The 23881-nt window shown below is 47.7% G+C and overlaps 1 protein-coding gene and 1 non-coding gene across 4 annotated transcripts in view; one reads left to right on the top strand and one right to left on the bottom strand.

Moving 5' to 3' along the window:
- MICU1 (mitochondrial calcium uptake 1) overlaps nucleotides 1-23881 on the top strand; it is a 239657-nt gene that overhangs the window by 110585 nt on the left and 105191 nt on the right. For all 3 annotated transcript variants that reach the window (XR_002089378.2, XM_006265068.3, XM_019484315.1), the window contains one exon: nucleotides 714-828. Coding sequence is in view for 2 of the 3 variants with exons in the window: in XM_006265068.3 (XP_006265130.2) it covers nucleotides 714-828 (115 nt within the window). In the remaining variant the exon portion in view is untranslated. The remainder of the gene's footprint in view (nucleotides 1-713; nucleotides 829-23881) is intronic.
- Nucleotides 13286-13419, bottom strand: LOC132251301 (small nucleolar RNA SNORA33). Its single transcript, XR_009463246.1, has one exon. It is a non-coding gene; the product is annotated as a small nucleolar RNA SNORA33 (small nucleolar RNA).

The raw sequence follows: 23881 nt of genomic DNA, 5'->3' as shown, positions 1-23881 counted from the left end.
TTCAGTACTTGGCTTCTAACACAGTTTTGTGGATCCTTTTCAGTCTTTAAAGCTTCGGTGGATTAGTCATCCACTGGCTTTCAGATAGCAAGGAGATCAGGGGACGATATACATCTAATACATGTTTTCCCAATTGGAAAGTATCAAGGTACCAAAAAGATTCAGAAGTGGTACAAGAATTCAGACTCATGTAGTTGACTTTACCAAGCAAATGATAGTGTTACAATAAAGTTTTTTAATAATTAAGTCTTCTGGTAACAATATTTAGTTACTTCAGATAATTCAAATCAAATTAGTTTATCTAAACTTTTGTTAAACTAGACTACACTCATAGAAAAAGTCCAGAGTGCCTTTCCAAATTTTACATTGACGAAATCTGTATAGTACGTTTCCTGGAAAAATCAGACAGACCTAAACAAAAGGCACATCATGTGTTGATATCTCTATGTATATATATAGTAAGCTAAAATTTTTAAAAATTGTTCAATTTCTTACTATACTTTCTTTGAAATAAAAACGCACTGATCTTCACAAATTACTTCTGATAGGTTTGAAGGTTGGAAATGGTCCATTGTATTTAAATAGTAGTACAGATGTGTTCATGGAAAAGTTTATTGATGAAAATGCCATAATAATACCTCTTTCTGTTCTTGTGTTTTAACTGATTCTTTTGTTTTCTCCCTTTGGTGGTATGGGTTGGCTATATAATATAGAAGTTATCCCAGGAACGAGAGAAGTTTGCTGATGAAGACAGTATATTTTATACCCTTGGAGAATGTGGACTCATCTCTTTTTCTGACTACATCTTCCTTACTACTGTTCTTTCCAGTAAGTATAGTTGTGTGGTGTTTTTTGTAACCTCTTATCACTTAATTCTTTGTTTTTAAATGCTTACCAATGATGCTTTTTCCCCATTATGTATGATGTATACATTTTTTCCTTAAAGGGATTCTGTTAGATACTTTTAAACTAGAGCTGAATGAAAGAGTAATTGTTTATTAATTCATCTATCTCCTTCAGTCCCAAACTCTGCAAAATCCCCATAAGTAGATTATAGCTTCAGATTTATTCTTTTTTTTTTCAAAACTATCTGTCATGTTTCATAAATAATTGATTATTTTTCACATCCCAAAGTCAGAAATTGTAATACTTGCCTTAGTTCAGACTAATCCATCATATTGATCATATGCTAGCATTTTGTGACTAGATGGACATAACTCTTATTGACATTGTGGTGCAAATGATTTTGTGACATAAATTTTTAGTTCATTTCCTGCAATTGTTAGTGTGTATAAACTTCACTTTCCAGGTGTATGTGTTCTAGTATGCTCAATCATGTGAATGTTGTGGGGACTGTTAAATGTCCACAAAAAGTGCAAGTGAAAACTATTGAAGTAAATTATTGAACTAACAAACTATTGAAGTAAGCCTGCCGGGGGATGAGGGGACTACTGCCACTGCTGGCCTGCTGAGCAACCCTTGCAAAGCCAGCAGGCCAAGGCATTTAAGGGAACCCATCCCTGCCCCAGCCCTGGAACAAACTGTAGGCAAGGCAAGGGCCCCCAAGGGGACAGTTGCTTGCCTGTACACAAATGCCAGGAGCTTGGGGAATAAACAAGAGGAACTTGTCCTCCTGCTAAATGCAAATAACTATGATGCAATAGGGATAACGGAGACCTGGTGGGACTCCACCCATGACTGGGCCACAGGTATAGATGGCTATACCCTGTACAGGAGGGATCAAGTGGACAAAAGGGGTGGGGGCGTAGCTCTCTATGTTAAGGAAAGCTACGCGTCCCTGCAAGCTGACATTGGAACCTACAGTGGACAACTTGACACCCTCTGGGTAAAAATCTGTGGGGAACAAGGCATGGGGATACTATGGTGGGAATCTACTACAGACCCCCTACCCAAGGTCAAGACCTTGACCAGAAGTTTGCCAGGGAATTGGTTGAGGCCACACGCTCCCGGTGTACAGTCGTCATGGGAGACTTTAACTACCCAGACATCTCTTGGGAGGAGCGCTCAGCCAAATCTGAGCACTCGCAAAACTTTCGCTCGTGCGTGGATGACCTCTATCTGACGCAGGAAGTTACGGGCCAATGAGAGGTAAAGCGCTGCTTGACCTTGTGCTGGCAACTGGGGACGACCTAATCAGTGACCTAATGATTGAAGGGAAGCTGGTTGACAGTGACCATGAGCTGATCACCTTCACCATCTGCTGTAAAGGTGGCAAGTCAATCAGTAATACAGAAGTCCTTGATTTAAGGAAAGCTGACTTTGACAAGCTAAGAAGGCTTGTCAGTGAGGCCCTAAAGGGCCACAACCCAAAGGGGAGGAGAGTTCAGGACAACTGGTTGCTCCTCAAGAGAGCAATCCTGGATGTGCAAGCAAAGTTCATCCCGTGTCGGAGGAAAGGCAGCAAAAGGGCACAAGAGTCTCCTTGGCTCTCCAGGGAACTGGCAGACCTCCTGCGTCTTAAAAGGAAGACCTACAAAGGATGGAGGACTGGAAGCACCACCGAGGAGGAATACTCTGCTCTGATCTGGAACTGCAGAGAGCAAGCCAGGAAAGCCAAGGCTGCGATGGAACTCCAGCTAGCTACAAATATCAAGGACAATAAAAAGTCTTTTTAGATATGTGGGGAGCTGGAGGAAAAGCAAGGGCAACATTGGACCCCTGCTAAACCAGATGGGACAACTGACAACCGATGCTCATGAAAAAGCAAACTTGCTTAATGGGTACTTTGCATCAGTTTTTCACCAGTCCCATGGGATTGCCCCTGCCCACTACGGGACAGGGAGTTCCGAGTGAGGGGGATTCCTTACCCTCCATCAAAGCTGACCTCGTGAAGGGACATCTTGACAGGCTGAATACCTTCAAGTTAGCTGGTCCTGACGGTTTACATCGCAGGGTACTCAAGGAGCTGGCAAGCATCATAGCCCCTGGCACGGATCGTTGAGAACTCCTGGTGCTCTGGTGAAGTGCCCAAAGATTGGAAGAGGACCAATGTCATGCCTATCTTCCAGAAAGGGAGGAAAGTAGATCCGGCAAACTACAGGCCCATCAGCCTGACCTCTATCCTGGGGAAGGTCTTGGACAAGATTATCAAACAGGCCATCCTCAATAGACTAGCTGACGGCAATATCCTGAGGAATACCCAGCATGGGTTTCTTGTGGGTAGGTCTTGCTTGACCAATCTCATTTCTTTTTACAACCAAGTGACCTATCACCTGGATGAGGGGGAAGAGATTGATGTCGTATATCTTGACTTCAAAAAAGCCTTCAATCTGGTATCCCATGATTACCTCTTGGCAAAACTGGCTAACTGTGGCCTTGACCTCACCACAATCCGCTGGCTGGGGAATTGGTTCCGCGGTAGGACCCAGAGGGTGGTGGTTGACAGAAACCAATCGTCTTGGTGCACGGTCACCAGTGGGGTCCCTCAAGGCTCTGTCCTAGGGCCTATACCGTTCAACATCTTCATCAATGATGTGAACATTGGTGTCTGAAGCGGGCTGGCCAAGTTTGCCAACGACACCAAATTCTGGGGTAAAGCATCCACACTTGAAGACAGGAGGGTGATCCAGGCAGACCTTGACAGGCTCATGAATTGGGCGGATGAGAACTTAATGGTGTTCAACGCCGATAAATGCAAGTTTCACTACCTTGGGAGGAAAAACCTGCACCATGCTTATAGGCTTGGCAGTGCTACGCTAGTTAACACTACGGATGAAAGGGACTTGGGGATCACGATTGACCACAAGATGAACATAAGCCTTCAGTGTGATGCTGCAGCTAGTAAAGCAAGCAAAACACTGGTTTGCACCCATAGATCCTTCTCAAGCAAATCCCGGGACATCATTCTCCCGTTGTACTCGGCCTTGGTGAGGCCGCAGCTGGGAGTATTGCGTCCAGTTTTGGGCTCCACAATTCAAAAAGGATGTGGAGAAGCTAGAGAGAGTGCAGAGGAGAGCCACGCGCATGATCAGAGGTCAGGAAAACAGACCTTATGATGAGAAGCTGAGACCCATGGGACTCTTCATCCTAGAAAAGTGCAGGCTCAGGGGTGATCTGATGGCCACCTATAAGTTTATCAGGGGTGCTCATCAGGATCTGGGGGAACGTCTGTTCACTAGAGCGCCCCAAGGGATGACAAGATCAAACGGTCACAAACTCCACTGCGACTGATTCAGGCTGGTCACAAGGAGGAACTTCTTTACTGTCTGAGCCCCCAAGGTTTGGAATAGACTTCCGCCAGAGGCGGTTCAAGCACCCAGTTTGAATGCCTTCAAGACACATTTGGATGCTTATCTTGTTGGGATCCTATGATCCCTGCTGACTCCGTGCCCCGGGCTGGACTCGATGATCCTCCGGGGTCCCTTCCAGCCCGAATGTCTATGAAATCTATGAAAATTGTTTAAATATTCAAGAATATATTAGAGTTTGTTCCCCTTTGCACCAGACACACCATATGACATTTCAGTAGTCTGCTAGTCTGCCCCAGGAGTGCCCCATGGTTTCTTTGCAACTAGGGTTTAAAAAAGAGTTTCTGCTTCTTTTGGAAAGAAATGAAGAACAGTATTTCTATCCTTTGTAACTGGAGCTTGTTTTTCCAAAAGCATACTGGACTTCCTGAAGGTGCAAATGTGTAAAAGGGAAAGTAAACAAAATTTCTATCTTAATTTTCAGCTCCATTAGAAAATCACAGGGAAGAAAATGATTGTGTGTTCAGTGAAATATGACTGCTACTTTTGAACTTCCAAGAGAAGTAATTATAAACACTACAAAGTAAAACTGCCCATTTAATCCTGTATTTGTTTACTTTTTTATTAACTGACTCAAAGGAACAAAACGTAACTGGTCAGGTCAAATTTCATTCTCCACACGCTTTAAAAACTGCTTTATTCCATTCAGTTGATGGATACTGTGATTGCACTGGCAAAGGTGAAATTTTACAAATGTCTGTAACTCAGGGGTGGGAAATTATTTTGGGCAGAGGGCTGCTTACTGAGTTTTGGGAAGCCATTGAGGGCCGCATGACAGGCAGCCAGGGACAGATAAATATTAATTTTCTAAAGTTTTTAGGAGCCCCGTGGGCCAGATAGAATGGCCTGGCAGGCCGCATGTGGCCCGTGGGCCACATTTTGCCCACCCCTGCTGTAACTGATAACGCTTTTGAAATGATTAAATATAGGATTTTCATGTTACAGGTTTAAACTGATTTTCACGTAACAGGTTTAAACCGATTTCTGATCACTTAAACTGGTTTATGTGTAACTTCTTTCCCTAACCCATGGGACCAAATGAAATCACAAAAATGATTTGATTTCATAACTCATCAGGGATTTTTGATTGTGGTCCTTACATCTCCAATTAACATGTTCTAATATTATAAAAGCATCTGTCTGTCCATAACATTTTATTTGCACTCTGATTGGCTGACAACTAATCAGAGTGTGAAGAAGCGTTCAAATAGATGGCAATGCTGTAGCATGATGGTGAGGACACAGGGGTCGGAGCGGGAAGGGAAGGCCAGCACAGCTCCCTGGAGGCAGACAGAATGGGGGTGAGGTAGCGCTGGCCTTGCTCCCCTGCCCTTCTCCCTGCCCTTCTCCCTGACGATGGAGTGGAGTGGGGGTGGTGGCATGGGGGCGGGGTGGGGTTGGGACACCGTGGGGCAGCGCTGGCCTCAGCCCACCCCACCCTCTTCAGCCATCGCTGTCTGCAGGGCTGACCCAGGGGCGGTGGGGGGAGGAGCGGGCCTGACGGGGTTGGGGGGGAAGGAGCGAATCGCTACGGCAGCAGCTTTGGGGGAAGGGGAGGAGTGAGCCCAGGCCCTGCTTGGGGGGAGGGGGGAAGCGGGCCTGCTGCAACAGGGGGGAGCAACGGGCCTGGCCTGCCACAGCAGCAACTAGTGGAGGGGAACAGCAGGCCTCCTCCCCGCCTTGGGCCAGGGCCCACTCCTCCCCCGAACCCGCTCCTCCAACCCCCCCGCTGGGTCAGCCCAGGCCTGCTACTCCTCCCCCGCCGCAGTGGCCCAGCTTCTCCTCACCCTTGGACCTGGTCCTTCCCCACATTGGGCCTGGGCTTGGACCTCAAGCAGCAGGAAGGAAGGGGGCAGCAGGCCCGGATTGGGGGAACACAGGACTCCATCCCCACCCACTACCCCCCCCATCATTTGGCTAGTATTATATATAAAATGTTTATAAATAAGTGGGTGTTCCTTGAACCAGGTCTTTTGTCTGTCTATAACAGGGGTGGGCAGTTATTTCAGTTGGAGGGCCGCTTACTGAGTTTCGGTGAGCTGTCAAAAGCTGCATGGGTAGCCCTGCCCCTTGCAAGTTGTTCCACCTGTGGTACCCATATTGGGATCAGAACTCCCAATCCCTAACCCCTGACCTTTGCCACTGGAAGTCCCTCCCTTTGCCCTGGAAGTACTCCTTTTGGGAGGGAGGGTGCTCCAGTTTTGAAACTGGAAAAAACCCCAAATCATATACAAAGAAAACCCCGTCTACTATAACTTATTTGAATTTAATTTTAAAATATTTTTATTCTTATTTTTGTGTTTATGAAGTGTATCTAAAGATGATTGCATAATAGCTCAAAATACAGTCCTACAGTATGTTGTATGTGAATGGTAAGGGGGTATATGTGGGGGGTGTGGTTGGGGGGTGTGTGTGTGTGTGTGTGTGTGTGTGTGGTGGAGTGTGGGCAGAGGCATCCCTAGGGGTGTACAGGGCCTGGGGCATATTAGCCTGTGCAGGGCCAGGGGGTGGGAGTGGCAAACAGCCGCAGAAGCTGGAGGCAGCGTTGGCAGCAAGGGAGCGTGTCAAGTGGCCAGAGTGGGGAAGTGGGTGGAGAACGGCCACACTTAGTAGTGCCAGCAGTGCTCAGCAGTGGTGGTGCATGGTGGCTGCAGCAGGGCCTCTATGGCATTGCCCGCATGGGGCTTCCCAAAGCATGAGGCCCGGGGTGGTTGCCCCGATTTGCCCCGCATGTGGGTGTGGTGGGTGGCTGTGGATGAGTGTGGGGTATGTGGTTGGGATGGGGACTGTGGGGTTTCACAGACATTAGGGCTGGAAGGGACCTCGCGAGATCATTTGGTCCAAACCCCTGCCCAAGGGGCAGATGAGTCCAACAAAATAAGCATCCAAACTTGAAGGTATCTAAGGTAGGTGCTTGCACCACTCTGCAGGGAGTCTATTCCAGACTCTGGAGACTCAAACAATAAAGAAATTTTTCCAAACGTCCAGTCTAAAACGGTCTTCCAGCAGTTTGTTACAGTTAGACCTAGTCTTCCCTTGGGTGCCCTGGTGAACAAATGTTCTCTCAGTTCCTGATGCACACCCCTTATATACTTATAGGTTGCCACCACGTCCCCCCTGAGCCTTCTCTTCTCCAGGCTGAAAAGTCCAATGCCTCTCAGCCTCTCCTCATAAGGCTTGCACTCTTGACTTCTAATCATGCATGTTGCTATCCTCTGGACTCAAACTTCTCTATTGTTTTTCTAAAGTGTGAAGCCAAGAATTGGATGCGGTACTCCAGCTGCGGCTTCACCAAGGCTCAGTAAAGCAGGAGGATGACTTCTTGCATCTTGCTTGAGATGCATCAGTAGATGCAAGCCAGTTTTATTTGCTTTGCCGGCTGCAGTATCGCATTGGTGGCTCATAATCATGTTGTGGTCAATCATGATCCCCAAGTCTCTTTCGGCTTGGTGCTAATGAGCGTAGCATTGCTGAACCTATAAGTATGATGTGGGTTTCTCCCTAGGTGAAGCACCTTGCATTTCTCTGTGTTGAATGTCATCAGGTGTTGATGAGCCCACCTTGCGAGCCTGTCCAGTTTAGTCTGAAGCGCCAGCCTATCTTCCAGCATGACCACACTTCCCCATACTTTGGTGTCATCTGCGAACTTAGCCATTCCACTTCTGACACCCAAATACAGATCATTTATGAATATATTAAAGAGTACTGGTCCAAGTACTGAACCCTGGTAGATACCATTGGTGACCATGTGCTATGTTGACTCTGTTCCATTGACTATTGCTCTCTGGAAGCCAGTTCCCAAGCCATCAGACTGTAAGGTTGTTGAGGCCACAGTTCCCCAATTTTACTGTAAAGACATCATGGGAGACCAAGTCAAAAGGCTTTTTTGAAATCTAAATATATGACATCAACCTCTTCACCCCTGTCCAGGTGATGCATCACCTGGTCATAGAAGGAAATAAGGTTGGTTAGGCAAGACTTACCCACAATGAAGCCATGTTGGCTCTCTCTCAGAATATTGCCTTCTGTTAGTCTGTTGCTCATAGATTTTTTGATAATTTTTTCCAAGATCTTTCCAGGGATTGAGGTCAAACTGATTGGCCTGTAGTTCCCTGGGTCTGTCTTCCTTCCCTTCTTGAAGATAGGCATGACACTGACCCTCTTCCAATTTTCTGTCACCTCTCCCGAGCGCCATAAAGTTCTCAAATATCCTCACCATTGGTCGTGGTATGATGCCAGCCAACTCTTTTAGCACTCTTGGGTGCATTCCATCCAGGCCAGCTGACTTGTGGATGTCCAGCCTCTCTCTCAAGGTGTTCCCTCACAAGTTCTTTACCAGTTATAGGCATGTGATTGCCCTTACCCTGGTTACCCTGTGTCCTGTCAGGCAGGTGGTTCCCTTGGGCTGGTGGAAAACCGACACAAAGTATTCATTGAGGAGATTAGCTTTTTTCTGGGTGTCGGTTGTTAACTGCCCCATTTGGTTCAGCAGGGTTCCAGTGTTGCCCTTGTTTTTTTCCAGCTGCCCACATAGCTGAAGAAGGACTTTTTGTTGTCCTTGATTCCTGTAGCCAGTTTTCAGCTTTGGCTTTTCTGGTCCACTCCCTACAAGTGCAGGCAAGTGCTGCATAATCCTCCGTGGTGATATTTCCTGACTGACTTCCATCCCTTGTGAGCTTATCTTTTCAGTTTCAAAAGGTCCATGAGTTCCCTATTTAGCCAAAGGGGTCTCCCAGCCCTTTTGCTACCTTTCCTACGGGTCGGAATGGACTTCCCTTGTGCTTTTAGTATCACATCCCTAAGGAGCGACCTCTCATAATGTATTCCCATCTCCGTCGGATCACGATCTCTCAGGGCCTCAATAACCAACCTAACCTCATGAGCTTGTGGAAACCAACTTTCCTAAAGTTGAGGATTTCTGCATTGCTGACTGATTTGCCTGCTTTGTGATGGATAGAGAAAGTGATCAACTAATGATCACTGTCACCAAGCTTCCCTTCAATCCTCAGGTAGCTCACTAGGTCATCCCCTTTGGCCAGAACCAGATCTGGCCAAAGGCAGTGCCTTACAAGAGGTAAGAAGTCTATGACTTCTTGAGTCAAATAGAGCTCATCAATGCAGTGAGGAAGCTATGCAACTGATCAGATTTGGCTGAATGCTCTTCCCATAAGATGTCAGGGTGGTTGAAGTCCCCCATGATGACCATGCACCGAGAGTGCGCAGCCTCTGCTAGTTCCCTAGAGAATTTGTGGCCAAGCTCTTCCTCCTGGTTAGGAGGCCTGTAATAGTCTCCTACAGTTATATTTCCTTCGCCACATGCTCCCCATATTTTAACCCAGAGGGTCTCAAGTTGCCCTCCTTGGGTGCCAATCTCTGCTTGTAGGGAAGTGTACTGCTCCTTCACAGAGAACTGTACCCCTGGCCTTCCTCGCAACACAATTCCTCCTGTGCAAGGTATAGCCATCTATACCTGTGGTCCAGTTGTAAGTGCATTCCCACCAGGTTTCCATTATCCCTATGAGATCATATTTGTTATTGTTTAGCAGAACTGCCAGTTCCTCCTGTTTTTCCCCATGCTCCTGGCATTTGTATACAGGCAGCTAAGCCTGCGATTGGAAGCCCTGGGCTTCCCTTTGCTCTTAGAGTCCTTTCCTTGGGCTGGGGTCAGAGTAAGTTCCCTTGTGTTACCTGACCTGCTGATTCTGTTGTTTTCACTTCCTGGGCTTGTACTGTATGATTGTCCACCTGTGCCCCAGCAAACTTAGTTTAAAGCCTTATCAAGCAGTTCAGCCATTCTGGCCTAGAAAAGCTGCTTTCCCACTGGGGTGAGGTGGAGGTTGTCCCTTCCCAACAAACCACTGCCCCTCTGTCTGAAGTGTGGACTGTGATCAAAGAAGCCGAAGCTTTCGCGGTGGCACCATTGCCACAGTCTTGTGTTCAGTTCTTCAATATATTCTCTCCCTTCTATGCCTGTGACCCATAACCTGGAGGATTAAGGAGAAAACTACCTGTGCCCCCAACCTTCTGATCCCAGCCCCCAGAACCCTGTAATTACTCATGACCCAACCCGGTTTGCTCCGAGCTGTGTCTTTTGTGCCCAATGGATGAGGAGCATGGGGTAGTTGTCAGAGGGCTGGATAAGTTTAGGGATCCTCTCAGCTACACTGTGAATACGGATCCCTGGAAGGCAGCCGACTTCAGGGGCTAAGGGGTTATGGGGGAAAACGGCTCCCCCTGTCTTCCATGACAGCCACTCTGCATTTCTTCTTAAGGGTGGTTGCTGGTTGCCTTCCTTCCTCAAGTGCTGGAGTTGGTGGCTCTACTGGCTCTGTTGATGCTGCGAGGAGTTCATATCTGTTGTGAAGTTCCAGGGGGGTGGTGACCCTGACACTGAATGTCTTGGGGCCGGAGATGACCTTCATCCAAGCGACCCCTGGCTGGACTTTGCAGTAGCTACTCCTGTCCACCCTCGTCCTGCCAGCCATCCGTGTTCTTCCCTCATCGTTCTTCTGACAAAGGTTTTGGAAGTGGGTGTCGATCTCCTCTTTACCATCCCTGATGGTACGCAGCCTCTGCGCTGTAGCCTGGAGCTCCCTTATCTGGCACCCCAGAGACTCTATTGTAGACCATACACTACAAGGGGAGGTGTCATTGCTCCTGTTCCTAAGTGCCTGCATATGAGCCAGGCAGCGCACACAGCTGGAAACCAGGGCTCTGTCTGAGTAGAGGCCGGAACCATGGGCTTCATCTGGGTGGAGGCCTCAGTGGTACCAAAGGGGGAGGCTCCAGCTGAAGCGGGGCGGGAACTTTAGAGTGCAGTTGCATAGGTAATAGTCTGGACTACTGCTGTGCCGACCCTTCTCAAGATCACCACCTAGAGCCTTATGCCCCTCCTTCTTGCTCTCCTGCATGAACTCCCTTGCTAACTCATATGCCAGAGCCTAGAGCACAACTATTTGCATAGTTCCATGGGGGAGTTGGGGTAATGGGGGAGAACATAACCCTCCTCAGCTGCCTCCCACCACTGATTCTGCCAAGCCACCGCAGTCCCTGCTTACCTCCTGGCTCCATGCTGTGGGGTCGGAGTCCTCCAGAGGGTCTGCCAGGAGTCTTTAGCTCTGGGGGAGGGGGTGTGACAGCCTTCCACCTGTGTGTCTCGGTTGAGAACCGGTCCGAACTGGGTTATGGTGGGTGGGGTGGGAGGGAGAAAGAGAGACACATGGGGTTGGGCTGCTGGCTCCATCGCGTGTGGCTCTTGCTGACTGCATGCAAGCCTCATGCAATGCAGCCAGCTAAACCCTGTGCCCAGGCTCCATGCTTCTGCTGCCCCACCCTGGGTCCTCACTGGCCCTAGGGCACCAGCATAGGCTCTGTGTCCACCCACTGCCACCACTCTCCTGCCATTTTCCTGATATTTTTCTTTTTTCTTCCCTTCCTCCCGCATGCCAGCCTGCCACTACTGCTGCCACTGCTGGCATTCCCCCCACTGCAGCCACTCCCTGTGGGCTGCCCCCCGTGGTTTCCCCCACCACTGCTGCTTTCCATGGCCCCTTCGGCACTGTCCCTGCTGCTCCCCCCACCACCACCACTGCTTTCCATGGCCCCCTCTGCCACTCCCTCCACTGCTACCCCTGCCGTTTTGGCTTCCCTTCACCCCCCTCCACCTGCCACTTCCCACTCTGGCTCCAGTCCAGCCCCACCAGTACCATGCAGCTTCCATCTGCTGGGTGGATCACAGATTTTTTTTTTTCTCCTCCCCCTCCCTCTGTCCCACCTTATCTGTGTTTCCAGTTGGACAGAGGGAGGGCATGCAACAGCCCCAAGTTTGCCAAGCCAGAAGCTGCAGAGGTTTCAGCAGGCCCAGCAGGCCTTGCTGCTCAGCAGCTGGGTCCTGCTGCTGGCTTCCTGTGGGTCCTGCTGCCACTGGTGCCTGTCATCTTTGACAGACAGCTGGGGCAGATAAAATTAATTTTCTAAAACTTTTTAGGGTCCCCGCAAGCTGGATAGAATGGCCTGCCAGGCTGGATCTGGACTGCGGGCCATATCTTGCCCATCCCTGATCTATATATTTTCCAGACCACCTACTTCGGTACAGTATGGTGCCTTTTGTTCAAAGGAGAAAATAAGTGGCATGGCAAACACTTCTAGCTTTCAGGTCTTCTCTTCAATTTAAAAATAGTAAAATCTAACACTTGATTGATCACCAACAGGCTTTATAATGAACAGTTTACATAAAGGGATAGAATTTCTTCTCAAGCTTATTTTTGATCCTTTAGATCAGTGGTTCGCAACCTTTTTATACTCAAGGCACCCCTTTGTAACTTTGTGAATGTAATGGGACTCCATTTCAATTTTACTGATTTTTTTTTTTTTTTTAAACAGGAAATAATAATGAAGCAATTCTCCTGTTGCAAAATACTTGAAAAGACTACAGAGAGTCAGGATGTTTTTGATGATATGGATTCTTATTTGAGATCTTTGGATTTATGTTGTGAATCACATGGAGGTATTTGCACCTTTAAGAGAAGGCTGAATGAACACCTCGCTGGGGTCGTTTGACCCCAGTACTCTTTCCTACCATGGCAGGGGGTCGGACTTGATGATCTGCTCAGGTCCCTTCTGACCCTACCAATTATAAAACTATAGTATTAATAGTGTGGCATCCTGCAATACCTTCAACGGATCCTATAGCACCTCAGGGTGCCATAGATTCATAGATGATTCATAGATGTTAGGGTCGGAAGGGACCTCAATAGATCATCGAGTCCGACCCCCTGCATAGGCAGGAAAGAGTGCTGGGTTTAGATGACCCCAGCTAGATGCCTATCTAACCTCCTCTTGCAGACCCCCAGGATAGGGGAGAGCACCACCTCCCTTGGGAGCCCATTCCAGACCTTGGCCACTCGAACTGTGAAGAAGTTCTTCCTAATGTCTAATTTAAATCTGCTCTCTGCTAGCTTGTGGCCATTATTTCTTGTAACACCCGGGGTTTGTTTTTGGGTTTTTTTACTGTAAAGAAGTGTAGCCATTTTCTGGGACCTCAAAGACTAGCAAATCTTTAAGGCTCGTACTGTGGCTTTATTATTGCCAGTGTAATTGTAAGGAGTTCTGCAGAACACATTCAAGTTAAGCAGACATAATTTACCAGCATTTGCAATTTAAAACAAAAAACCCCCCAAGAACCAAAAACATTTTTCTCCAATAAATGATGGTATTAAATTAGTTTTATGATCCAACTGATATTATTTTGGAAAATGCATTATTATTCCAAACCTGAGAAAAGATTTTATTGAGCTTCTATTATAAATAGAAACAAATCAGCAGTCAAAGATTAAATTTAGTATTAGGATCCACTTCAGCTCTAAAGTCTATACTAGTAAGTTATAAAAAGAATCTCGTATGCCTAATTTACAACAGGAAGCATTAATTTATTTTTGGCAGACAGGAAGTTTCACTGCCACAAAGGGCTTCCAAAGTGGCACCCCCATTCCATTTTAGTTGCATTACACAATTTTGAAACTAAGTGGAATAATGTGTTATCTTACTTTGACAACCACACAACTGCAGCCCACTACTTTGCAGGGTTTTCCTTCTCTATCAGTTTTGCAGAGACCTACCCACTCGCCCAATTTCTTGTTGTCATCAACCTCAACCATAGCACCCTGGTTCAGTATCACTGGTTTAGATCTATTCAGTTAAAATGATGAGAGCTACCAACTAGGTGCTGATAGGTAGCTTTGTTTCCATCAGAAAGCACAAACTTCTCAAAAATGTAGTTAGAGACATTTTCGGCCGACTCAGGATACGTTTTTTGTGATATAATTTTCCTGCACTTAATATAGGGCAGAGTTTGTGTCCTCAGAAACTAGTGTCTTCCTCAAGCTCCCAAGTGTGGTGAGATTTCTTTACTGAAACTTCCAAACAAACTTGCTCCCATGTGGAAAGTTAGAGACCCCCTAGTTTTCTCTGTTTAAAAATAACAAATTCTCTGCTTAAAAAAAAATAAAAAATTCTCTGATTTAAATCGAACCCCAAAATCCACATTTTTCCGTGATTAAAATGAAATGCCATTATATACATAGGTGTTAGTTGAGCACAACGTTGTATTGATCTATTTACAATTTTAAAGCAATTTGGAAGCCTACCAGTGCCTCAATCACTATAATAAAATATGTTCTAAATACCTATAAATTTTGGCATTTGATTTTGGGTTTTTTTATCATGGAAAATCAGAGCTCCCCCTGCCCCCTTTGCTCACCAGGACATGGGTCAAGCTGCAGCTGTCCCCCCTCACTGTGCGGTGGCACCGAGCAGCCCTGATATGCTGGTACCCTGCCCATGCCATTTGCCCCTCACTCCCCACCCACAGCCCCGTGCCCCTCCCAGCCCTGCCAGAAGGGGCCCTCAGTTGCCAGGGCTATGGGGACAGGGACCCCAGGTCCACAGCTGCCTGCCCTGTGCAGCAGTGTCCAGCCCCAGCTGCTGCCTGCGGGAGGTATCGGCTGCTGCAGTGGGGGTACAAATGCAGGCTGCACACTGTGGGTTCAGGTGGGGGAGATGGCTCCCTGCCACTGTGCACACTCCCGAGGTGGGACATGGGGGGGCGTATGCCCCCAGATTTGTGTGCAGGCCAGGTGCAGGTTTGGGGCTCCCCACCCTGCTGCCGCCTGTGCGGGCCGGGAGCGGTCTGAGGCCCTCAGGGGGTTTTTCACGCGGCAGGCTGTGGCCAGCAGCCCGGACATGCCGGGTCGGGGAAGACAGGCGGCACGCTAGAATTAGGCACGGACGCTTGGTGGTTGATTTAAGATTATTTTACTTACACCGAATATGGTCGCGGTGCAGGCAGGAAAACTTGCTTGAGTTGCAGTTACAAAACAAAACCAAACTCGAACCCGCAGAACATAAGGGTACGTCGCAATGGGGTTTCGGCGACGGGAAGATGAACAAAAACCTCGAGAGTACGTCGCAATGGGAAGAAAAAAAACTGCAGGACTCGAACCTGGGTAGAGTTCTGGATTCACTCACACGAAGTTTGCTAGGCTCCGTGGAACTTGAGCGCAGGGAAGGGTACGTTGAGGGATCAGGCGGCGACGGGGAGAGGCGAGAGGTTGATCAGACCCCTATAGCCTTCTTGAGATGCATGCTGGGTCCGATAGGCTCCGCAGCGCTTAGAGATCTTCACGAGACGTGAAGTTCTCCTCCTCCTGATAGTCGTGGATTCCTCCAACTTGGGCGTAAACCGCTCAAGCCTCTTATACGACTAGCAAGCCAATCGCTAGCCGCCACGTGGGAATAATTTAGAACTGGCCAATAGTGGGGCACAAATTTGAATACAAATGGCGGGAACTCTTTGCAACGTGCATTTCTCTGTTGCAACCTAGAAATGCACCCTGCAAAGTAAGCTACTAGTGGCGGAAAATAATCCAGCAGTGCCGAAGCGCACACAAACAAAAATCACACCCTTGGGTTGTGACATCGCCCAGCTAGTGGGACCTGGCATGGCGGGGCAGAGCGGGGCCAGCTGCCTCTGCCATTGTGATCCCCACACTGCCATGGTGAGGTGCCCTCCACGCTACCACCCCCACTGCTGGCAGGCAGACAGGGATGCCTTGCTGTGGCAGTGAAGAACTCCCAGCAGCGGCAACATCAAGCTTCTCTGCCCCGCTTTGCCCTGGCATGCCGGATCCCACCTGCTGGGCTGCAGAGGCTCCAGGGAAAAGGCAGCAGGGTGGGGAGCCTAAGCCCACAGCAGGCAGCCCACACCTGCCCTGCACACAAATCTGGGGGGGTACATGCATGCAGCAGCGGAGGAGTGCAGGGAGTGTATGCAGCAGCGGGGAGCCAGCCCCCCCCAGCCTCCCAGATGAGCTGCTTGCTGCTCCGTCCTACTTCCCATGTGGGCCCTGCGGCCACATGCCCCAAGTACACCATGCACCACCTAGGCAGCAGTCCCAGCCCCACCCAACTTCCTCCCTGCTTCCCTCACTATGGGGGCCTCATTTCCCCCCCCGCCCCCCTCTTTCCCCTCCACCACACCAGACTTGCATGCAGGAGCTGCTCTGCAGGCTGCCTGGTGGCCATGTACATATGTACCTGTGCACATGCACATGGCACCCCCTGCTGATCGCCCTCCTCCCACTCCCCCCAGCTCCTTGTAGGCTGGGACTCTGCCAGCCTGCAAGGAGAAACCTACCATTTCCTGCGTTTTTATCTGTTAAAGGAGAAAATGTGCGTTTACTGTGGTGAATGGAAAATCCAGTCCCCTCGTTATAATGCACTTCTTTATGGCAGTTGCTGAGGTACTTTGTACCTCCCTAGTCTAGTTGATCCTTGCTCTGCTTTCTAATAAAATAGAACAAAAGCAGTGCAGTTTTCAAGAGTTGTGTCATTTCAGGCATAAGAGAATAAATGAGGAAAAACAGTCCTATTAAGTATTAAAAAACCTCCATCCTGCATTTAGCAATAAAAAATCCATTGCAGAAAATGATAACGAACAGAAGGATTCTGAAATCAGGGTTAGATAAAGTAGAAGAGGCCCCATCATCGCTGTGCATAAGTTGACTCATCTCATTAGATTGACCTAAATTCTGATCACTTTCCTGAGCTTAGCCCTGACCAATACTGGTAATTCTCAAAGACCAATTGAAAGTGAAAAAATGAATACTTCAAGCTGTTATCAATCTCCTCATCGTGCTCACTTGACTTCTGTTGCATCCAAACATTCCCCTACCTATCTCTTCAGCCTTCCAATGACTTCATTGGATTTTGACTTCATAATTCTGTTGCTAGTGGTTATCATTCACAGTTGCTGAATTGCAGTTATGAAGAATCAGACTAATAAGCCAAAGTAAATGAATGTGAAATTATTCTCTCTCTTACTGCAGTGCACGTTAGCTTAGCAGGGTTGAAATACAGTTCATTTGCATGTTACCGGCAGAGATAGCTGTTTGTCTATTGCATAGAAAATGAAGTCTGTCACCATATTTTATTTACAAGTAATTTCTTGCTCTAAGCACTGTCTGTTCTCATAGTTTGCTCTGTGCTTCTGTGAAGGTATATTTTTAAAAGCTAATAAAATAACAATTAATCAGAAATTCACAATATCACCTTAAAAGGCAGTTTAAGCAAAATGATTTTGAAGACACTGCACCATTTTTGTTGCTTCAGCTGCTCCCCAAAGTAGAGGTATTTGAATATTATTAGCAAAGCTAGAATTTCAGTGCAGATGAACATCTATAAGCAGAGTGAGATGTGATTTGACTTAACTCAAGTGAAAATAGTTGGAAAGCCTAAAGCTCACTTCCATACCAGGAAGAAATTTGCTCTTGCACCCAAATAGCTTGGAACAATTGTAATGGGACAGTATTACAAACCATCATTGGAAAAATAATTGTGATTGTAGACCAAAATATAGTAGGTTAACATTGCAGGCTGCTGCCTGCCTCTGACCTGATTTCTCTCTCTCCCAATTCTCTCTCCTTTCTAGAATAGGGAATGTTAAACTGTACTTTGTTTTTCATGATATGAGCAAGAGGGGCTAGTGCAGCTGTAAGACAGTTTCTCTTTGTGATCTTGAAATTGAATCCCCATTGCCTTTAAAGAAAGAGTTGTAATGGCCAGTAAGTTTCCTGGCACTGCCTAGTCACCAGTTGATCAATTTTTCTATAGCTCAGTTTTTTAATGTGTCTTCAATAGCTTACATTTATCTGGGACGCACTTTTAAAAGGCCTCCTTTCTTAGGGGAAAGGGATGCAAGATGGGGAGGTTGGGGTGGAGGTGGGAGGGCTGGAGAAAGGGGGAGACAGGAAGAGAGATGGTTGAAAATGTGAGGACTCGGACTCACTCAGATAGACATAACCCTCTCTTGGAAGGGGGTTGGACTAGGTGACCTCTTGAGGTCTCTTTCAGCCCTAATTCTCTATGGTTGTATAGAAATGACCCATATAAGTACATTGTACATACTGTGTTATTGTTTTGTTATTTTTAAACTTTCAGCTTTTGAAAGTTTGACTGTCAGGTTTCATAAAAAAGTGTGTCACATCCAAACTGTATCCTCTAGTTTTGCAAGCTGAACCCCGTGGTACTTAATGATGAACATAGCTTGTGTAAAAGTTGTCTGGGCTTGTGTTCCAAATGTTGCATGAAACAGTACTCAAGTTTGTAACACAGCCATTGCCCACAGTGTATCCATCTATTTCTAAGGCAGCAATTATTTCAGTAAATGATAAAAGGTACTATGCTAATTCTAATGTGTGCAGCAGAGGTTGAGGCAAGTTGACTGCATTTATTACAAGAGACCAGGAAAAAGTAACTGGGTCAGGGATAGATAGTGATATTCTAGAAGCTGGGATGTTTTAAGAATGCCATCCTTCTTCATTGGTTAACTGTAAGGATTCCAGACTTTTGGCAGTCCCTGCATGTATACAGTAGATTTTATAGATTTCTAGGGTTAGAAGGGATCTATTAGATCATCGAGTCCAACCCCCTGCTCTGGGCAGGAAAGAGCACTGGGGTCATATACTATTCCTAGACCTTTTGGGGGGGGGCAAGCAATTAAAGTAGGAGTCTGGTTTTCTGATAGTCCTCTGGTGGTCATCCAGTGACTGATATAATGTTGCTGAAAGATGGGACTTGGCTAAGGTCTAGATCAGAGCACATTGTGTTCATTTTTCAGTTTTTAAGGAGATATACTTAGTGTGATTTCAACTTATTGGAATTGTACAGTTTCACTGGCTTGCTAACTTCCAAATAAAAAATATCAGCAAATGAGAATCTCCTCTTTACTTTAAACATTTTGAAATTTACCTTAATGGATAGAAATAGAAGTTACAAGTGATTTAAAAATTAGGTCAACCTGGTCTATCGCTCACCTGACATCAGTCCTAGGGGGAGCACACTGTATGGTCTGGGGCAGCTATGCATCTCAAATGCTTAATGTATTACACCATTATTGTACAGCTTGCCAAAGAATAATTTAAGAATAAGAATAACCCTCTTGGCTGAACAGGGAAATCCAGGAAAGCCTAGGAATGAAAAAAGAGGCATATAGACTGTGGAAGCAGAAGGTAGCTACCAAGGAGGAATATACCCATTTTGCTCACGCTTGCAGGGAGTTAGTAAGAAAGGCCAAAGCAGCAATGCAACTCAGGCTGGCAACAAAAATTAAGGACAACAAAAAGTCCTTTTTCAGGTATATAGGGCACAGAGTAACATAGGATCCCTACAGGACAGGCTAGGGCAATTGGTGACAGATAGGAAGGACAAAGCTGAGCTCTTCAATGAGTTTTTGTATAAGTATTCTTGAACACTGTCATGGGCTGGGATCCTTAAGGATGACTGTGATCTCCTCAAGGCCCCTTTACCGTGCCAAGTTGGCCCAGTGGGCACCCTCTGTTCTCGCCCACCACGTCTTTGATTAATAGGGAAGCTGCCTTTAAGTCATCTCGGACACAGTTTTGATTGGTTCTCTGGACCCTGTGGGTTCCTGGACCCCTGGTGCGTCCCACTTTAAAATAGATGTTACGATGGGTGTTTCGGGGCACCCTAGCCTTATGGGCTATGAGTGGCTCCAGTCACCCCTTTACCACGCCCCAAGCCTCGCAGATGGTACCGACATTGTCCAGTCTGGGCCTTGTTGTAATTTGACCTCCTTGTCCTCCTTGGGCTCTCCTCAGCCCTGTCTTGCTCCGCGCCTCGCTGGCGCCTGGGTCTGCGCACTCCAAATGCCGTGCCCTCTCTGGTGCCAGGGTCTGCGCACCCCAAATGCCGTGCCCTCTCTGGCGCCGGGGTCCCCACGCTGCCATGGGCCCCCTATGAGGCCTCCTCTTTCCCCTAATAGCCTCACCCAAACCACCGGTCTTACACAACAGCAAACAAAACACAAGCCTCTGGGCTGTAACAAATTCAAGCCACCTGGCTATAACATCATTCAAACCACACCATGGTACTCCATCCCTCAACAGTATCAGAAGCTGTACCTGCAGTCAAGCCTCTCCCCTTTGCTTGCTCCGGGAGAGCTCCTTCCCCTTGGCTGCTAGCAGGGAACAGCCCTCTTGGACTCAGCCCTGGGGTTTATATATGAGCCAGGCCCTGCCCCTTCCGGTCAGCTGACTGCTGGCAGGTGTGGGCCACTAGCTCATTCTGGCTGCCCTGGTAACCAGCAGCTGGGGCTTCCAACTCACTGCTATGGCTCTTCCCCCTAGCAGTTTCAGCTCTTTAAAGGAGCAGGGCACCATAGTGCCCTGCGACAAATACTGGTAAAGACATATCACCAAACTGGACTATAGACAGGCACAGTAGGGGACACTGGCCCACCAACAGTTAGTGTCAACCTAGTGAAGGGGCACTTGAAGGGGTTTGATGTGTTCAGGTCAGCAGGCCCAAATGATCTTCATCCAAAGGTGCTGAAAGAATTTGCCGGTATCATAGTAGAACCACTGACAAAACTGTTTGAGCACTCGTGGTGCTCAGGGCAGGTCCCAGGGGACTACAAAAGGGCCAATGTGGTCCCTGTTTTCAAAAAGGGGAAGCAGGAGGATACAGGTAACTATAGACCAGTTAGTTTCACCTCTGTCCTTGGGAAAACCTTTGAAAAAATTATTAAGGAATACATTTGTGTGAGTCCAGCAGGAAAAGTAATGCTGAAGGGCAACCAGCATGGATTCATAGCAGGTAGATCCTGCCTGACAAATCTCATTTCTTTTTACAACCAGGTCACAGACTGCTTAGATAGATGCAGGAGTCGAGGTGGATGTAATATACTTGGATTTTAAAAAAGTCTTTGATATGGTGTGATGTCCCATTCTCATAAAAAAAAAAACTGAGCAGTTGTGACTTAAATGATTACACAGTCAGGTGGGTGGCAAACTGGCTAATGGGATGCACCCAGAAAGTGGTGGTGGATGGGTCGGTATCAACCTGGAAGTATTTGGCAGTGGTGTCCCCCAGGCCTCGGTCCTCAGGCCAGTGCTGTTCAGCATCTTTGTCAGTGATTTGGACAAGGGTGTAGTAAGCACACTATCCAAATTCGTGGATGATGCTCCGGATACTCCCAGAAGGATGCTGCTGATCACCGCCGCGTTCACGTATCACCTGTGATCTCCCGTTAGGATCTTTGTTTTCCAAAACCCAGTAAGGGAGGTCTGAGTAAGACCTTGCTAGGCGGGGAAAGAAAATAGGACAAAAAGAACAAAAAAACCCACACCAACAACACAAGACAAACAAGCCAAGGGGGACCCAGGCAAGGAAGGAAAAGGATCAGAAGAGGAAAGAGGAGGGGAAACCATAGAGCCATAGGCTCTTCACTCACCCCTACATCAAGTGCCCTAGGCAAGCGCGTCCCTTGGGCTGGGACCCAAGCTTCTACCCCAGCTGGGGTCTTCTTCAGCTCCTGCCAGAGCCGCCTTTAACCCAGTGTCTCGGCACCTGCCGACACTGGTGCGAGCCCCTATGGCAGCTCCTGCTGCCGCCATCACTCGTCTCTCTGCCAGTTCCTCTGGCCCACTTCCATGCTAGTCACTCCCGGCATGGAGAGCTCTTACAGCCCCTACTGCTCTGGTGTCCTACAAGCAGTGAGTTTTTTCCTTTTCTGTTTGTCTTGGCCTTCTCTGCAGACATGGTTTCCTGCTCGCCCGTTCTTACGTCCCTGGGACATAGGGTTTATTCATGACTGAGGAGGAGAGGAAGACATAAGCACTAGGACTATCGACAGAAACGACACATAATCTGGTATAAGCGATTGGAAACCAGTTCAGATCTGTAACACAGCAGAAGTTCAGTGCACATAAACTTTAAAATGGCTGAAACTGGTTTAAAATAAACCTGGATGGATGTAATATCAAACTTAACTGATTTAGCTTAAATTGGTTTATTGAACTTCTGCCCTAGATCCCCTCCAAATTCAAGTTAATTCAGTCCCCCAGCATCCCAAAATGCTTTGCAACTCCCCTGCAAACTCTCTCTCGCAGGGTGGGTGGGCTACCCCTGGCCCAAGCTGTTTGCTCTTACAGCCCTGGCTTTTGGCCTGAGCCACTGCAGGTATGAGGCTGCATTTCCGGAATCAAAAGTGAATGTCTGTTGACTTGCTTATCAGTTCAGTCTATGCAGTTTAGGCTAACCTGCAAAGACTGAATTGATTCTGTCTTAGATTTTTTTTGACTGTCTGTACTTAGCCTAGAACTAAGAATATAGGAAATTCTTCACAGCAATTCACTTATGGAAGAGTCTTATAGAATTTAAGAGGTGGAACCAATAGGATTTTATGGAATCTAATAGTAATATCCAGGGATCCAGGTTTTCCATTTCCCATGGAAAAACAGAGAAAACCGTGGATTTCCCCTTTTTATCAGAGCAAATGTAGATTTCTCCTTTTATCAGAGAAACCTGTGGATTCCCTGCTTTTGCAAAGAGCTCTGCAGGCTAGTTGAGCTCCAGCCTGCAAGAGGTGTTTGCAAACAGCACCAGCCCCGCCCCCCCCATGGGCTCCATTCTGGCCATGTTGCCCATGGATGAGGAGAACCTGGGCTCTGCGCTGCACTGCAGCAGCTGCTGCTTCCCACAGGTGGCAGCCAGGGTTTGAGCACTGGTGAGGGGGGCAGGGGCTGCAGAGCTGGATCACTGGTCCTGTAGCCCTGGCAGCTGTGGGCCCCCTTCAGTAAGGCTGGGGGGCAGGGCGCTATGGGTAGGGAGTGAGGAGAGTGAGGGGCACGAGCAGGGATGGAGGGCTGTGGGAGGGGATTGGGATATCAGTAGCAGGGGGTGGGGTATGAGGGGCACGAGTAGGGCCAGGGGGCTGTGGGTGGTGGGTGGGGAGTGAGGGGCACCAGCAGTGGTGGGGGGCTATGGGTCAGGAGTGAGGGGCAATGGCCTGGGCAGGGCACCAGTGTATCAGGGCTGTTTAGCGCCATAAAGTAGTGAATGGGGACAGCCGTAGCTGCATCCGTGTCTTAGTGACTGAAGGGGGCAGAGGGAGCTCTGATTTTGCATGATAAACCCAAAATCAAATGCTAAAAGTTATAGGTATTTAGAATGTATTTTATTATAGTGATTGAGGCACTGGTATGCTTCTAAGTTGCTTTAAATTGTAAATATATCAATAAAACATTGTGTTCAACTGCTACCTATGTATATAGTAGCATTTCATTTTAATCATGGGTTGTACTCGACCTGGCAGGATGTGAACAGTGGGGTCCCCTAGGGCTCAGTCCTGGGGCCTACACTGTTCAACATCTTCATCAGTGACTTGGACAAGGGGGCAGAAAACATGTTGTCCAAATTTGCCGAAGACACCAAGAAGTGGGGAGAGGTAGGCACGCTTGAAGGGAGAGAGAGGCTGCAATTAGACTTAGACAGACTACAGAGGTGGGCGGATAGTAGTAGGATGGGGTTCAATGTAGGTAAATGCAGGGTGTTGCACCTGGGGAGAAGTAATCCACAGCATACATACAAGCTGGGGAGCTCCCCCCTTGCGAGCACGGAGGCGGAAAGGGATCTTGGAGTCATTATTGACTCCAAGATGAACATGAGCCGCCAATGCCAGACTGCAGCCAGCAAAGCCAACCACACCTTGTCGTGCATCCAAAGATGCATCTCAAGCCGGTCCAGAGAGGTGATAC

This window comes from Alligator mississippiensis, chromosome 6 (genome assembly GCF_030867095.1).
Source record: "Alligator mississippiensis isolate rAllMis1 chromosome 6, rAllMis1, whole genome shotgun sequence".
Taxonomy (NCBI): domain Eukaryota; kingdom Metazoa; phylum Chordata; order Crocodylia; family Alligatoridae; genus Alligator; species Alligator mississippiensis.
This window is presented reverse-complemented; position numbering and strand designations above follow the sequence as displayed.